Source organism: Peromyscus californicus, unplaced genomic scaffold, assembly GCF_007827085.1.
Source record: "Peromyscus californicus insignis strain IS unplaced genomic scaffold, ASM782708v3 Scaffold_4__1_contigs__length_199733344, whole genome shotgun sequence".
Taxonomy (NCBI): Eukaryota; Metazoa; Chordata; class Mammalia; order Rodentia; family Cricetidae; genus Peromyscus; species Peromyscus californicus.
Genome location: NW_026294562.1, coordinates 170,575,745 through 170,593,827, shown reverse-complemented (window position 1 = coordinate 170,593,827; position 18,083 = coordinate 170,575,745). Strand labels below are relative to the sequence as shown.

Below are 18,083 nucleotides of genomic sequence, written 5' to 3'. Positions count from 1 at the left end.
GGCTAATATTTTAAATAAAGGCTATTTCATAAAGGCAGGATCTGACTGTTCACACTCACAGAAAATATGAGCAAGAATTCCCACAAATATTATTGGGAAATACATTTCTCCCAACCATGAGATTTCTGTACATGTGGGCTGAAGAGGCTCCCAGTGTGGAATCTACAAAAATACCCTGAGTCAGGGTCACTGTGGGCGGTCTTGGTAGGAGTAAGATTCAGCTCTTTCTTTACAGACTATATCTTGAACATGTGATCTTGCAGAGGGCCCATTCATTGTATGTGCTCTGGGAGCTGGCTGAGATCTCTGAGGGTGAAGGACTCACAGCTGGTCCCCTCCACTGTTTATTCACAGAACCAGTGATTAAACCCTCCATCCAATTCACCAACACCACAGTCAAAGACCTGACCTCTGTGATCCTGAAGTGCTTGTCAAACGACACTGGGATCTCAATTCATTGGCTCTTCAAAGGACAGAGTCTGAGGATCACGAATGAGATGAGGCTGTCCCCGAACAACAGCACCCTCGAAATAGTCTCTGCCCGGAGTTCGCATTCCGGGGACTATCAGTGTGAAGTATCCAATCAAGTCAGTTCCAAGAGGAGTGACACCATCCAGGTGGACATAACAGGTGAGTGACCTCTCCTCCCTTGTTACTCCATAGCTTTTGGGGTGGGGGCTGGCAGTTTCCTTATCAACAGAGTGCAGAATGGGCCAAAGTCACAAGGAGAAAAACATGGCTCAAGATACAAATACAGCCAGCTAGGTGATGGATGCATGTTAATCTCATGATACAACACCTAGCAAGCTGAGCACAGTGCTGCATGCCTTTAACTCCAGCACAACAGAGGCAGAGACAGTTGGATCTTTATGAGTTCCCAATCACCCTGGTCTTTGTAGCCAGTTTCAGGTTAGCCAGAGCTATATAGACTCAAAAGAGAGAACATGAAGCAGGAGGCATAGAAGTACAAGGCCACTCAACTGAATGGACTAGGCTCTGCTGACTCCCCATGGGAGACATTGCCTTGGAGGAGTTGGGAATAGGGGTGTATTGGGTGGGAACACTGGTGGACTGGGGGAATGAGGGAAGGGGAATCTGTGTTTGGTATGTGAAATGAATAGAAAATCTCTTAATAAAAAAGAAGCACAAGGCCAGCCCAGATTACATTGTGAGACCGGACAATAATAACAACAATAGATGTTAATATAGCAAATAGAAATGCAAAGTGATTAAGAGTTTAGGGTCTGAGTCAGACACACAGACCACACTCAGAATCTAGTAAAATATTCATGTTCCACTGTACCCCATACCACACAATCAAATTTTCTTTAGATTATTTCCAATACCTAATATGAATACTGCATAGACCCTAGTCTTATTCTGTTGAATACAACACAAAGATAGGAGGAAACAATACACTTTTCATTCCAGAAATACTTTTCCAAGTAGTTTGTTTCCAATGTTTTGATCCATAAATATAAAATTCATAGATAGAAAGGACCTGTATTGAGTTTCTTACTACATTCGCCTATGTATTCATTTTGCATGGTTGTTCCCCTCTAGTGTGTGGAGGTCATAGGACAATTTGTGGGGGCCAGTTCTCTGGGGATAGAGAATTGAACTAAGGTAGGTGAGCAAGCCCTTTATCTGGTAAGCCATCGCACTGGCCCACATTGTTTGTGCATTTATATCTATCTGTGTGGCAGTTGGGGGTAGGTACTGGGAGGGAGTACAGCAGGCAATCTTCGAAACTGAGCCATTTTGGTGGCCCATATACTGAGTTACTTATCCTCATGCTCCTTGCACAAGACTCCATTTTTCTGATATCTGTTTTTTGTGGTGTGTAGTAGTAGTAGTAGAAGTAGTAGTAGTAGTAGTAGTAGTAGTAGTACTATGTGTGTGTGTGTGTGTGTGAGTGTGTGTGTGTGTGTGTGTGTGTGTGTGTGTGTGTGTGTGTATTTGATTCTTAACTATTGAGCTATCTCTCCAGTCCCATAAACCAAATGCATGGAGAGATAGCTCAATAGTTAAGAGCCCTAGCAGCTCTTCCAAAGAACAGGGGATCAATTCCCAGGACCCACATGGTAACTTATTACTGTCTGTAACTGAAGTTCCAAGGAACTCAACACCCTCTTCTGTCCTCCTCATGTAGAAAACATGCATGTGGTGTAGAGACATATAAGCAGCCAAAAGGCCCATATGATGCATCTGTCATCAAAACAAAGACAACATTTGAAATCCAATTTCAAGGTGCTTTCATCCTGTCTCCTAAAAGTCTGATGACTTTCAGCTCTGATCCATGTTAGGTCTTTGATCCATGTAGAGTTGATTTGTATATGTTGTTAGGTGAAGGCTTAACTTCATTCTTTTACATGGATATTACATCTTCCTAACATCCCTTGTTTAACTGATTTTACTTCCAACATTGTGCAGTCTTAGCAGCCTGATCAAAACACATCTGGTCACAGAGGGTCAGATGGGCAGCAAGAATGCCTTCCATGTTCTGTAACTCAATAGGACAACTCTGTTTCACACCTATTAATTCAAAAGAGCCAGCAGAAATGTATGCTTTAACAAACATAAAAAGTGACAGATGAAATGGTGGATATGCCAGCTGTGCATATCTGACACACATGATAATATATATGCAAAACTGTGCCCCATAAATACACATATTGAACATTTCAACTAATCTTTAATTAATCATAGCAAGTGTGCATGAGCAGTTCTGGGCTTTCCAATTCTATATTACTGATCTGTATGTCTGGCTTTATGTCAGCAGTAGACTATTTTGATTGTTGCAGATTTGTACTAAAATTATGAAATCATGAGGGATGACCTGCAATTTTATTCTTGTTTTTTTCAAGATACTTTTGAGGCCATTTATGGTGGTACTTGCTTCTCATCCCAGCTCTTTAGAACAGAGACAAGCAGTTTGAGGCCAGCTTGATCTATATAGTGAGTTTCAGAACAGCTAGAATGGACTTTGCTATTTCTGTACAATTTGCCACTGGGGTTTCGATCTGATATGCATAGAACTGATAGAGTACATTCAGGGATATTGTCATCTATTAAAAAAAGTTCCAGGGGCTGGAGAGATGGCTCAGAGGTTAAGAGCACTGACTACTCTTCCAAAGGTCCTGAGTTCAATTCTCAGCAACCACATGGTGGCTCACAACCATCTGTAATGAGATCTGGTGCCCTCTTCTGGCCTGCAGTCATACATGCTGTATACGTAATAAATACATAAATCTAAAAAAAAAAAAAAAAAAAAAAAAAAAAAAAAAAGTTCCAGCTACTCAAGAAGTTGAGGCAGGAGTACCAAGTTCTAAAAGTGCCTACTACAACCAATTCAAGGCCAGCCTGATTAATTTAGTAATATCCTGTATAGCTCAGTGGTAGTGCATTGCTTACCATGCACAAAGCCCTGGGTTCAATCCCAGTACTGCAGAACAACAGTAATTATGAGATTAAGTCTTCCAACCCATCAACCCCAATGGCTGTCATTTCTTGTCTTCTTTCATCATCTCTTATTTGGTAGTTTGCTGAGTGCAAGTCTTTTATCTCCTTGGTGGAGTTAATTCTAAGTATTTTATTTTTCTTGGTGCTTTCACAAATAAATACTTTCTTCATTTCCTTTCCAATTGTTCACTGTTAGGCTGGGACTATTTATTGCTCAGGGACTGAACAATATGGCTGGGCATGCGCGAGGCCCTAGGTTCAAGCTCCATTACTGCCAGGAAAAACGAAAATCAAATAGTTCATGGTCAATAGTAGTATACAGAAATACAGCTCACTTGGGCATGTTCATTTCATTAGCCAACAAATTTACTAGTTTTGCTCATGTAGTTCTGAGATCTTTCTGTAGAATGTTCAGGATTTTCTATGAACAAGTTCCTGTCATCTACAGATATCTTTAGCACTTCATAATTCGGTACCTTCATTTCATTGTCTAGCCTAATAGCTCTGTGTAGCACTCATAATAGTCTCTTGAACAGAAGTGGTCACAGCAGAATCCTGTGTTCTTCCTGATCTTAAAGAGAAAGCTGTCAATCTCCCCACTGCATATGATGTTGGCTGTGGGTTTCCATGTGTGGCCTTTGTTACACTAAGCTGGACTTCATTCCAGTTTCAGTGTTTTTTTCTTATTTAAGTCTGTGAAATTTTGTCAATGTTTTTGTTGATTCGATCTTATTGGTTATACAGCTATTCCATTTAGTTTCTTTCACCCTTCCATCTCTAAAGAATCTATGTTTGTAGGAATTTGTCCATTGCATCTAGGCCACACAACAGTTAGCATATAACTACTGAGTGCTCTTGAAATTCTTCATATTCTTGAGAATGGATGGTGAGGTCTCAAATTGTATTAATATCCATCTCATTTTTTAAAATTCCTTTGGGAAAAGTTTGCTAATGTTGTTATTTGTTGTTAGAGTTTTCCTGCCTGGCCCACAGTCAGGACAAATCTCTCTCACCCGCCAGTCCCAAGCCGTTTAAACCCGATCAAATAAACACAGAGACTTATATTGGTTACAAACTGTATGGCCGTGGCAGGCTTCTTGCTAACTGTTCTTACAGCTTAAATTAATCCATTTCTATTAATCTATACCTTGCCACGTGGCTCGTGGCTTACCGGTACTTTACATCTTCCTTATCCTGATGGCGGCTGGCAGTGTCTCTCTCTCTCAGCCTTCCACTTCCCAGCTCTATTCTCCTCCTTGTCCCGCCTACACTTCCTGCCTAGCCAATGGCCAATCAGTGATTTATTTATTGACCAATCAGCAACACATTTGACATACAGACCATCTCACAGCAGTTATTCATTTTTGAAGAACCAACATTTGGTGCATCAGCTTTCTTTGCAGTTACTCTAGACTCTGTTTCGTTTATCTTCATCCTCATCTTTAGTTTTCTCCTACTAGCTTGAGGGAACCTTTTAGGAGACAGGGGTCTCTTTATATAACCCAAACTTGTCTCAAATTCACAATCATCCTGCCTCAGCCTCTGATGCTAAGGTGCTAGGTTATATCACATCCTTCACCTGCCTCATAGTAGTTTAGAAAGACTTAATATAATAATCAAGTAACCTTTTTTGGCAAAATACCACACACAGAGAAAGAAAAAATGTTGCTGCAATTATTCCTATAACTAGTGTTAGCCTTGAAGCCAGGTAGCCTGGTCTATCTCTGATTAACCATACAGATTTAAGTACTTTTTAAAAACCACTTTAAGCTCCAGTTTTTCATCCTCTGAATGGAAATAATTTCTATGTGACAGACTCATCATATAGATGAAACCAGATACAAATACAGGGCCAGCCACATCATAAATACCATACCACCTTGGTCAACATTAGCATTAATAATCACTCTTGAGCAGACTGGTGAGGTTTGAAGCCCAAATGGTCACAACAAGGAGTAAAGAGGTGAGGACAGCATTGATACATAAGGAGTGTGGGAAGACACATGTTATACACAAGGTGAAACCACTTTAACATAGCTACTAAATAAAAATGGGAGAGAAAAATGAGGGGGGTGTCTGATGCAAACTTTCTAAACCTGGTAATTTACTAGATTTCATCCTCCAGGATGTGACCATGAAGGGCTGAGACAAGCAAGTTATTAGTGGAGGAATATACTTGTGAAGGTGAGCCTGAGATAGCCCTCAGGACACATGCACATGTGATCTCTGTGGAGGCAGAGAAGGAGGCATGTCTTAGATGGCAGTGCAGTTCCAACAGTGTTTCTACAAGTTTGAGGCTGAGTTCCCTACAGTCACCAAGCAGAGGGATTCGGGGTCTTACAGAGTCTGCCTTGCTGTCCTACCCCACTGCAGAAACCATGGTCTCTGCAGAGGACATGGTACAATGAGAGTCAATGCCTGGGCATTCTGTCACTTAGGTCATAGCCACAAGAGACCACTTATTCATGGCTGCCACAACTGGAGACCCTGAGAATAAGATGGAAACGCTGGATATTCAACACACAAAATTGCAATCGCCCTGTCTAACATTCCCACAGCTTTACATGATTGCCTCAATAAAGTTAATGGAATTCGAAGATGGGAAAGAAGAGGGAGAACTAACCTAGAAACACAGGGAGGTGAAAAGGACACTTGCTAAGATCCTCACACTTCAACTCACCCAATCAGTCTTCCGCCAGCAAGGTGGGAAGGTGTTTATCAGCTGTAGGAGTTTTCTGGTAGAAATTCCCGGTCACTTATGCATACTATCGTATCTTCTGCAAATACGGAAAGTTTGACTTCTTCCTTTCCAATTTGTATCCCCCTGATTTTAGTTTTTGTCTTATTGCTCTACTTAGAACTTTGAGGACTATATTGAATAAATATGGGGGGAATGGACAGCCTTGTCTTCTTCCTGATTTTAGTGGAATTGCTTTGTGTTTCTCTCCATTTAATTTGATGTTGGCTGTCAGATTGCTGTAAATTGCCTGTATTACATTAAGGAATGTTCCATGTATTCCTGATTACCCCAAAACCTTTGTCATGAAGAGGGTGTTGGATTTTGTCAAAGGCTTTTTCAGCATTTAATGAGATGATCATGTGGGTTTTTTCTTTCAGTTTGTTTATATGGTGGATTGCATTGACAGATTTATGTATTTTGAACCATCCTTGCATATCTGTGTGAAGCCTACTTGATTGTGGTGGATATATATATAAATATATATATATTTTTTTTTCATATATATATGTTACTCAGTGGAGATATATATATATATATATATATATATATACATATATATATTTTTTTTACTCCCTTCTTGAATTCAATTTTCCAGTTTTTTATTGAGTAGTTTTGCATCAATGTTCATTAGGGAGATTGGTATGCAATTCTCTTTCTTTGTTGCATCTTTGTGTGGTTTGCGTATCAGGGTGACTGTAGTCTGGTAAAAAGAGTTTGGAAATGTTCCTTCTGTTTCTGTTATGTGGAACAATTTGAAGAATATGGGTATTAGCTCTGCTTTGAAAATCTAGTAGAATTCTGGTCCTGGGTTTTTCTGCTTGGGAGATTTAATGACTGTTTCTAGTTTCTTAAGCGTTATAGATCTATTTAAATTGTTTATCTGGTCTGAGGTAATTTTGGTATATGGTACCTATCCAGAAAATTGTACATTTCTTTTAGATTTTCCAATTATTTGGATTAGGGTTTTTGAGGAATGACCTAATCATTCTCTGGATTTTCTCATTTTTTGTTTTCATGTATCCCTTTTCATTTTTTTTTATTAGTATGCTCTCTCTGTGCCTTTTGGTTAGTTTGGGGAAGGACTTGTCTATCTTGTTGTTTTTCTCAAAGAACCAAGTCTTTGTTTTATTGCTTCTTTGTATTGTTCTATATGTTTCCATTTTATTGATTTAAGCCCTCATTTTGATTATTTGCTGGCATCTATTCCTCCTGGGTGACTTTACTGCTTTTTGTTCTAGAGCTTCTAGGTGTGCTGTTAAATCGCTAGTGTGAGATTTCTCCAACTTCTTTATGAGGGTATTTAGTGCTTTGAATTTTCCTCTTAGCACTGCTTTCATAGTGTCCCATAAGTTTAGGTATATTGTACATTCATTTTCACTGAATTCTAGGAAGTCTTTAATTCTTTCTTTATTTCCTCCTTGACCGATTTGTGATTCAGTTCAGCATTATTCAGTTTCCACAAGATTGTAGATTCTAATTTTTGTTGTTGTTGAAATATAACTTTAAGCCATGGTGGTACAAAAAATAGAGGAGTTATTCTCAAATATTATTAAGGACCTACCTTAATAATATTATTCCCAGTAGCCGAGAAGCGAAGCCTGTAAACACTGACAATTATTTTTTAGAAATGAATCTGAGGAAACCAAGCTCTTTCTTTGTCTGTCAACTTTATTCATCTGGTATAAAATCCTGTCTACAGAGCTACAGTTCTGTTCTCCTGCCTAGCTCCTGTCTTGCCTGATTTCTCTCTATATTTACCTACTGTCCCCTCTAAGCTCTAACTTAATTCTGCCTTGACAGGGCCTTCTCATCTTGGCCTTACTCATCTTGTATTTCCCTATCTGGCTCTTCCTCATCTTCCATCTTGTCTTCAAGATCTCTCCTCAAAATCTTCCTCTAAGTCCCCTTATACCTCTCAGTTTTGCCACATGTCTGAGGTATTCAGTCATAAACCCAATCAATAGCAATCCCCTGACGGAGCAAGTCGTCAGGCTTGAATTCCTGCAGGGTCATAAAGGCAGGTAAGAATTTTCCTCAAGGAGTGAGTATCAGGCTTTCTTTTACAACCCAAAAGAGATCGGTAAAAGAGGAGGTCAACTGAGAGCTAATGATTGGTTAGTAGATCAAAAAAGGTTGTATAAGAAAAGAGGGTCTCTGCTTAAATTGCACAAGAAATGAAGCTATCCTCCTGACCTAGGAGACAGGCGTTGTTTCTATAAGGTTGTTACCTTAGTTCATGAGATTGTTTGATTTGATGCTTGATGGGTATTTTAGATAAATACACTGTTAGGAGTTCTTGGAAGCACACTTAGCATACAAAGAAATCATTGTAGGAACCAGCTAATTTATATACAAAAGCTAAAATATCACCAAGACTTCTTAAACCATGACTTGACCTTTAGAAAATTCCTTGACCTTTCCAAGTAGTAGCTTTTGGGATAGTAGCTGAATTCCATTATGTTTTCCTATGGCTTGCAGCAGTTCCAGTGTTTTCATTTATTAAAAAAAGAGAATGTTTAATTCTCTCTAGGGTAGAGAAAAACATGAAAAAAATTAAATTTGGAGATGACTTGAAGAATGAAAAGTAATGGTTAATTAATATTTATACTCAATAGTCTTAGATGGCAAGCTAAGAATTAGATTAGTCATCTAATAGGTGTAGTTGTACATAATCAGAATATCTATGTCCCAAGAAGGGAGCAGAGGAGTACCATAAAAATCTATCATTAGCTAGTATAGCATAATGTGGTCAAATGTGTCTAATTACTATAATTGTAACTTATCAAATAAATGATTAGTTTGGAAGATACCTCTATCAATCTCTGATTAGTGGTATTAATTTGGTTAAACTGTATTTAAAAGAGGCATTGTTAGATAAGGAGTTACTTGAGTTAGTCATGAGCACCTGTGGGACCAAGGTTGCAGTTAAAACTGACCTAATAATTAAAATTTGTAATCAAGGCAATATTAACCCATTTAGCTATGGGAGGACTGTAATAATCTGTGTCAGGGTATACATAGCAAGACTTATATACACAACAATGTCAGAAGTACTTGAGGAGAAAATCTGATAGTATATATATTTCAGGATCATGGGCAGAATTTATAAATTAATAATAGAGCGTTTTTTAAGGGCAGTCCAGCCCCTGGGTTGGGGAATTCAGCACTGAAAGAGGGGTAAGTCACAATGGGGCTGTAGAAATCATTCATGGTTACTTCCTGCTGATATGAGTCTGAAGCTGAGGGTCTTGAAGGCTGGAATGCAGCGGAAACCCAGGAAGAGCAGACTGTTTCAGGCTCTGCAGGGTAAGACATGGGTAGCAGGATTTTCTGTCTCATGTGCTAGAGGGCATGATGCAGGGCTGAGCTGGACAACACATCCATGTGGGCTGGAGGATGGAGGATGAGGTGCAGACCTGCAGCTAGACAGCATGTCTGTGGTCCAGAGGATGACAACGTGTAACTCTCTAAATCATCAGAATTTCTGCTGGAAACAAATGTATTTATTAATACATGCATTTGATGAGTTTTAAGGAGGAAACTTTTTCTCTTAAGTATACCTATGGAATATTAAATGTATGGTTTTAGAAGATGAGAGAAGGGGATATCAAGCCAGGGAAAGAAGGAAAACCCACCATCCTAGAGAAGAAAAAGAGAATTTGTAAGTGGAAGACATAAAGTGTAGTCAGGTTGCATTCCTCCTGATCCTTCTTGGCTTGTGAGCGTTGGTGAATCCTGATCTCCTGAAGCTTATAAGAACCTTCTAAAAAGACAAAATCTTTAGACATATTAGCAATATGATAACAGTGGTTATGTGTCAGAGCAAGATTATGAATCTTTGGAGTCTCAAGAAAACAGCAGGGTAGTCAGAGTATGAAATCTGAAATGTTTTCATTTATAATATATCTCAAGTCCTGATTATCTTTTGAACAAAATTAATAAAAATTCATTTAGGACAGGATTACAAAATGTAAGAAATGTCAATGCTTATGTCTAGCAAGTCAGTTATTTTCTTTCCCTGTATTTTAAGGGTTTAGTTGGTCTAGAATATTTAATTTCCTGAACCCAGAAGACCATAAAACTTGAATCCAAACTGGCAGCTCCCTTAGGCGCTGCCCTGTAGAATCTGAATTGTTTTTGTAGGAGGTTTACAATAATCTTAATTTTCCCAGTAAAGTCAGATCAATCATTCCTTGGACAATTATTATACCTTGTACAGTGGAGGAGCTATGGCCTTTTATTAGCCCCAGGTCTCTTCTGGGGGACGACTATAGACTAATGTATTAATGCATACATAAGTCTATTTCTAAAGCCTATATATCTCAGATCTCAGATCTCAAGAAAAACTTTATCCATAGATCTAACATAGGTACACATCCTCAGTATCTCTAGGTTATTTACGGAGATGGGGGTATCATTTATACCCTATCTAGATGTTTATATATTATATTTATCTATCCCAATAACTGGCAATTCATATATCATAAGTTATTTTTTTTCCTAAACGGTCTCTATATCTAAACTTTTATACCCTTATAAAAACTTTACATCCAAAACCATTTATGTATTTAATTAGTCAGGAGACATAGGTGATTGATTATTGAGAACAGTCAATGTAAAGTAAATTTCTTTTAATGAAGGAATAGTAAAAGCTTATTCTGAAATCTGTTTGGTGAGCTATCTTTTATTGAAAACTGGATAGCAAGGCAAATTATCTTTAGACCTGGTAAATGGAAATATAATCTAAATGATCTCAAAGTATAATTTAGACTAATTCCTGGCTGTAAGAGGCATGGCATAACTTAAAGTGGGAAGCTTAAACATTTTTTAAATGTCATGGGTGAAGTAAGGAATTGATTATGCTAATATTCCGCATATTTAGCCTGTTTCTAAACATACATTTGTATAGAGAATTTGATCATTTATAAGATGATCAAGTTTTAACTTGTATCCTAATAACTATCTTTAATAGTTTATAATTTATATACGACTTATCCTTAAGAATGTACAGTTTAGGTCCGTCAATCATGTACATTTTTACAATGACTGCTGGTGTTAAGCATGTTTTTGGTTTTTGTTTGTAAGACAGGGTCTCACTATATAGTCCCAGCTGACCAGGCTGGAATTCCCAGAGTAGTGGGATCAAAGGTGTGCACCACCTTGCCTGGCCCATAGGCATTTATTTTTTTTTCTTTTCATTTTTGGTTTTTTGAGACAGAGTTTTTCTGTATATCCCTGGTTGTCTTGGAACTCACTCTGCAGCCCAGGCTGGCATGGAACTCACAGATACACCTCCTTCTGCCTCCTGAGTGCTGGGATTAAAGTCATGTGCCACTACGCATAACTCCATAGCATTTCTATTTTTTTTTAATTTTTGTTTTTTTTTGAGACAGGGTTTCTCTGTGAAGTTTTGGTGCCTGTCCTGGATCTCCCTCTGTAGATCAGGCTGGCCTCAAATCCCAGATATCTACCTGCCTCTGCCTCCCAAGTGCTGGCATTAAAGGCATGTGCCACCACCACCACCACCACTCCCCCGGCTCCCATAGCAATTCTTTATGTGTTGTTCTAGATAGATTTTCCAGTTACTGTGATGAAATGCCACAACCCAAACCAACTTGGCAGTTAAGGGTTTATTTGGCTTAAATGTCTTGATCAGGGTGTGTCATTGAGGGGAGTGCAGGCAAGAACCATGGGGAAAACCTCCTGGCTTGCTCCCACAACTTGCTCAGCTGCTTTTTTTTATAGAGCCCATAAGAAAGGGGCCATCTGCAAGGGGATAGCACCGGGTCCTCCTCCACCAAACAGTAATTAAGAAAATGACTTGCCGGCCATTGTGATGGAGGTGATACCTCAACTGAGGTTTTCTCTTCCCTTGTGAATTTAGTCTGTCAAATAGACAAAAACTAAGCAGCCTGTCTTTATTGGTCATCTGTTCCTCTTTCCTTAAAAGGAATGTCAGGTCTTTTCCTTCTCTTGGGATTGAGCTGCTTGTGGTTTTATTGTTACTATTGTTGAACTGTGAGAGTTCTTTATATATTTTGGCCCATGTTCAGATGTACAATATGTAACATTTTTTGGCACTTGAAAATGATATTCCCACTGTTTTGATCCATGATCTATTACTTGTTAATAGTGCTTTAAATGGCCTCCCAACTGTACTTAGTCTGAAGAAATAGAGTGTAATCTTTCATGTCTGCGTACAAGACAGAATGATTAAGTCAACTCTGTAACACCCACTACACTTTTATCTCCCATTTGTTATGGTGAGAAATTGGAAATTCGTCTTGACTACTCTGAAATGTACACTGCCATTGACTACAATTGTCTATGGGTTGCTTATAACCTGCACCTCTTTCCAATGTGAAATTTACATATTTCTACCAACAGCTCCTTGGTGTTTCCTTCCCACAGTCCGTTTATCCTTAATTAATTAATTAATTAATCTGTTTGTTTGTTTATTTATTTATTTAGTATATATAAAGTGTTCTGCATGCACACGAGAAAGGGTCACCACATTTTAATTATAGATGGTAGTAAGGGATTTGAACTCAGGAGCTCTAGAAGAGCTGCCAGTGCTCTTAACCACTGAGCCATCTCTCCCACCGCAGTCCAGGGATTATTTCCTGCAGGAAATACTAGTAGACACTGCTTGGTGGAAGGTCAGATCACTGTTCACATTTAAGGTTAATTTGCAGACATAGCAATGATCATTTACCATGTGTCCTATTATAGAAAAAGTGAGATAGCAAACACAGTCATTGAGTCAGGGTCACATAAGCCATCAGTGACACAAGCTATCTGTCCAAAACCACATCTCCAGGTCACCATCATGGAGACCTACTAGGTGGACTTCACTCTTCTAGATCACTTCATAGACTCAGGATTCTTATAGGGCTCCCAGATTCCTGTCAATCAACATCAAACACCTGACAAGAATAGCCCACCTGTGACCCAGCATGACCTAAATGTCAGGCAGATCCTGAGCTGTGTGAGATCTCTGACAGGCTGTCAGGTTTCTCAGGGAAGCTCAATGGGAAGACTAATCATGACCTATCTGTAGGACAGCAAAGGCTGGGAGGGCTCTGGTCTACACAAAGCAGGCAAGGTCAGTGTAGCTAGAGGGACCCAAACCTTGTGTCTCAAGGCAGCAATGGGTCAGTGAGGACCAGGAAATAAAATGAGATCTGTGATTCCAAGTCTTGAGTCTGACCATCACCAAACACTGCAGCTCAGTTCTCTCACGAGAAAGTCCTTGCTTCTTCCATACACAGCACAGGAGGCACCATTATCTCTGAAAACTCAGCCACTCCTTCTGCCTTTAATTTGCTTCCTGCCTGATTCTTTAGGGATCTGTGTCAGATGGGAGTTAAGAGACTATGTCTGGGTGTAAGAGACCTTTGTAAGATACAAAAGTACCACACACAACAATCATCTCTCTGTGGTCAGCACAGCACTGCTACCCAAGCCCAGCATAACAACCAATAATTCCAATCCCATGGAGGGTGAGGATCAGTAGCATTAATGTGTGAGCATGAGACTCAGAATATAACCTACCTGTGGAGGATAAATGATCAAAGCCTCTCAGAAGAGGACAGGCTGAAGCTGTCTTATGACTACAGGAATCTCACATTACTCAGTGTTGTGAGACTGACACAGGACCCTATGAATGTGAAACTGGAACTCAGTAAGTGCCTCCCCAAGTGACCCATTCTCTCTGAACATCACCTGTAAGTATTTTCTGTTTCGTCCTGGTCCCAACTGCCTAAATACAGAGGGCTAGAGCTATACCATGCTCGGTTCCAGTCCCCTTGGGTTCATGACACAGACCTACCATACAGATACCTAGGCTGCCAGGGCATCCTGTACCAGCCAAAACATATGTGGACAGGCCCAGCATTGAGCTTGAATGGGTTGCAGGGACTTCTCCTGCCTAGAGAGACTCAGGGTGATGGAGACAGGGGACAAGTCAGACTCAGTCTCAGTGCACACATGAGTGTGCAGTGGGATGTTTGTGTGTTGTGCTTAAGATAGATCGGGGCTTGTGCATGCTGAATGAGTACTCTTGTACTAATCTCCTCCCCAACTCTGGGTAGGACCTGCTCAACTAAGGTTAAAGCACAGCTCAAAGAGATACTATGTCCTTCTACAGACCAGGAATCCCTTCCCTGTGCTGATATCATGTGTGATTTAATTCTATTTTCTCCAGATGGTCCAGATGTCCAGATCATATCCCCCTCAAATATTCATTTCCATTCAAGGACAAACCTCACATCTCCTGCCACACAGATGCTAACCCACCTCAACAGTACTCTTGGTTTGTCAATGGAGAGCTCCAGTCATCCTCCCAAGAGCTCTTTATCCTCAATATCAATACTAATAATATCGGATCCTATTCCTGCCTCATCTATAACGTTTTTCCTGGAGTCTATAGGACCACAGTCAAGAACATTACAGTCCTTAGTAAGTGGATCTCTGAAATATCAGTTACAGGTTTGGAGTGGAGTCTTTTAGCTTTCTGGGAAGTGGCAGAAGCATTTAATTTCCAGCCCAAGACTATGGGGACTAGCAAAACTCAGTCTTCCCCCAAGCCTCCTCCTCCATCCCTATGTCTAATGGACTCCTGGTTCTCTGGTTTCTGGCTGAGAGGGATGAAGCTTGCTGTAGCAGAAATCTTAAAAGGTCTTATTAATTAAATCAAACCTGAGGCCAGTTATTGAGGTGAACACTGGAAGATCAGAGAGACAGAACAAGCCACAGCTAACCTCACCTGACCAACTTCTCAGCTGATCTTGTTTCCTCAGCCTGGAAGCCTCTGTGTCCTCATATCCAAATGGCTCTCAGCTGAACTGTGCAGCTAGAAGCCTGAAAGCTTAACCGGCCAAATGCTTCTAGTTTCTGGTCCTCACACCTTATATACCTTTCTGCTTTCAACCACCACTCCCTGGGAGTAAAGGCTTGCTTTCTTGGATTAAAGGTGTGTGTCACCATGCCTGGCTGGTTCCAATGTGGCCTCGAACTCACAGAGATCCAGAGGGATTTCTACCTCTGGAGTGCTAGGATTAAAGGTGTGAGTGCCACCATTTTCTAGCCTTTGTATCTAGTGACTGTTCTGTCTCTGACCCCAGATAAGTTTATTAGGGTGTACAATATTTTGGGGAACACAATACCACCAGAACTTGCAATGTGAGGAGGAGGTTCTCCCAGTCTTGAAAAGCCTTAGCTTGTGTGAGGGACTTTCCATGGTTAGGAGAGCCTCAAGGTCAAGATTTCTTTCTGTACCTAACACAAGCTTTCCTGTCCCCTCCATTTTCATTTTATGACATCCATGACCTACAAGGAACACCCAGGACTTTCAACTGTGCTCACATTCTTATTCTCCAAATTGGAGGAGAATATTCCCCACAGATGGGGACTACACCTCTGCTCCCAGGTCTGCCCCTGTCTCAGTTCTGACTCCATGGGATGGGAAGAGTGGGTGGAGAAGGTGCCTGGGAGCCCTGTTCTGAGTCAGGGTGAACCATGAAACTGACAGTTGATGATGCCTTTTTGCTTACTCTTCTCAAGCTTAAAAAACAAATAGGAGCCAGGCAGTGGTGGCACATGTCTTTAATCCCAGCACTCAGAAGGCAGAGGCAGGTGGATCTCTGTGAGTTCAAGGCCAGCCTGGTCTACAGAGCAAGATCCAGGAAAGGCACAAAGCTACACAGAGAAACCCTGTCTAGAAAAACCAAAACAACAACAACAAACCAAAAAACAAATAGCTGAGTGTGGTGTCACACATCTTCAATGCTAGCACTGAGGAGGGAGAGACATGTAGATAGTATGAGTTTGAGGAGAGCCTGGTCTACATAGCAAGTTCCAAGCAAGCTAGAACTATAAACTGAGACCCTGTCTCAAATAATATCAATACTGAGGATTAGACTTGTAGGCTGTGCTCAGAAATGTGATTATTCACATCTTCTCTGTAGTATTTAATCCATATCCATGGGGCAGGAAATATATTTTTTTTCTACAAACAGAAATCCTTCAGTTAGGGATTTCTCCCAGTCCTGAGGTCTAGCGTTTAACACCTTTAAGATTAGCTGGGCCATCTTAACCCCATGACAAATTATTTAATTAAATATAAACAGGAGGTTATTTCATAAAAGAGGGACCTGACTGTTCACAGAAAGTGTGAACAAGAATCCCCACAAAAATCATTGGGAAATACATTCCTCCCAACCATGAGATTTCTGGGTTTTTGGGCTGAAGAGGCTCCCAGTGTGGAATCTACACAAATACCCTGAGTCAGGGTCACTGTGAGTGATCTTGGTAGGAGTAAGATTCAGCTCTCTCCCTACAGAACATATCTTGAACACAAACATGCTATCTTGCAGAGGGCCCCTTCATTGTACGGGCCCTGTGAACTGGCTGATTTCTCTGAGGATGAAGGACTCTCAGCTGGTCCCTCCACTATTTATCCACAGATCCAGTGACTCCACCCTCCATCCAAGTCACCAACAACACATTCAAAGATATGACCTCTGTCTTCCTGAACTGCTTGTCAAACAACACTGGGATCTCTGTCCATTGGCTCTTCAAAGGCCAGAGTGTGGAGCTCACAGACAGGATGAAGCTGTCCCACAACAACAGCACCCTCCAAATAGACTCTGTGAGGATTGAGGATTCTGGGGACTATCAGTGTGAAGTATCCAATCAAGTCAGTTCCAAGAGGAGTGACCCCATCCAGCTGGACATAATCCGTGAGTGACCACTGTTCCCCTCCTAATCCATAGTGTTTGGGGTCAGGGCCAGTTTCTTTATCAACAGAGTGCAGAATGGGTCAAAGTCCCAAGGAGAAAAACATTGTTCAGGAAACAAATACAGCCAGCTTGGTGATGGATGCATGTTAATCTCATGATAACACACCAAGCAAGGTGAGCACAGTGCTGCATGCCTTTTACTCCAGCACACCAGAGGCAGAGACAGTTGGATCTCTATGAGTTCCCAACCACCCTGGTCTTTGTAGCCAGTTTCAGGTTAGCCAGAGCTACATAGTGAGACCCTGTCTCAAAAGAGAGAGAGCAAGCCAGGCGGTGGTGGCGCACGCCTTTAATCCCAGCACTCGGGAGGCAGAGCCAGGCGGATCTCTGTGAGTTCGAGGCCAGCCTGGGCTACCAAGTGAGTCCCAGGAAAGGCGCAAAGCTACACAGAGAAACCCTGTCTCGGAAAAACCAAAAAAAAAAAAAAAAGAGAGAGAGAGCATGAAGCAGGAGACATAGAAGTACAAGGCCAGCTCAGATTACATTGTGAGACCCGGTCAATACTAACAACAATAGATGTCAATATAGCAAATGGAAATGCAAAGTGATTAAGAGTTTAGGGTCTGAGTCTGTCACACAGTCAACCCTCAGAAACTAGTAAAATATTCATGTTACTCTACACTTCTTTCAACACATTCCGATCTTCTTTAGATTATTTCCAATGCCTAATATGAATACTGCATAGACCCTAGTCTTACTGTGTTGAGTACAGTACAAAGATAGGATGAAACAATACATTTTTCACTGCAGAGATACTATTTCAAGTAGTTTGTTTCCAAGGTTTCATTCCATAAATATAAAATGCATAGATAGAAAGGACCTGTAACGAGTTTCTTACTATATTTGCATACTTATTCATTTTGTGTGCATGTCCCAACCCAAGAGTGGAGGTCAGGGGACAATTTGTGGGAGCCAGTTATCCAGGGACAGGGGAATGAACTCAGGTGGATGAACCAGCCCTTTATCTGCTAAGCCAATTCACTGGCCCACATTTGTTTGTGCATTTATTTCTGTGTGGCAGTTAGGGCCAGGTACTGGGAGGGAGTACGGCAGGCACTCTTGCCAGCTGAGCCATCTTG

The 18,083-nt window shown here is 40.7% G+C and overlaps 1 protein-coding gene across 1 annotated transcript in view; it reads left to right on the top strand.

Annotated features, from left to right (window-relative positions):
- Positions 1-16,952, top strand: part of LOC128124070 (carcinoembryonic antigen-related cell adhesion molecule 5-like) — a 73,628-nt gene extending 56,676 nt beyond the window's left edge. Inside the window, 3 exon segments of the mRNA XM_052760304.1 lie at positions 14,409-14,468; positions 14,471-14,662; positions 16,669-16,952. Of these exon segments, the coding sequence (XP_052616264.1) occupies positions 14,409-14,468; positions 14,471-14,662; positions 16,669-16,952 (536 nt within the window).
- The last annotated feature ends 1,131 nt before the right edge of the window (positions 16,953-18,083 follow it).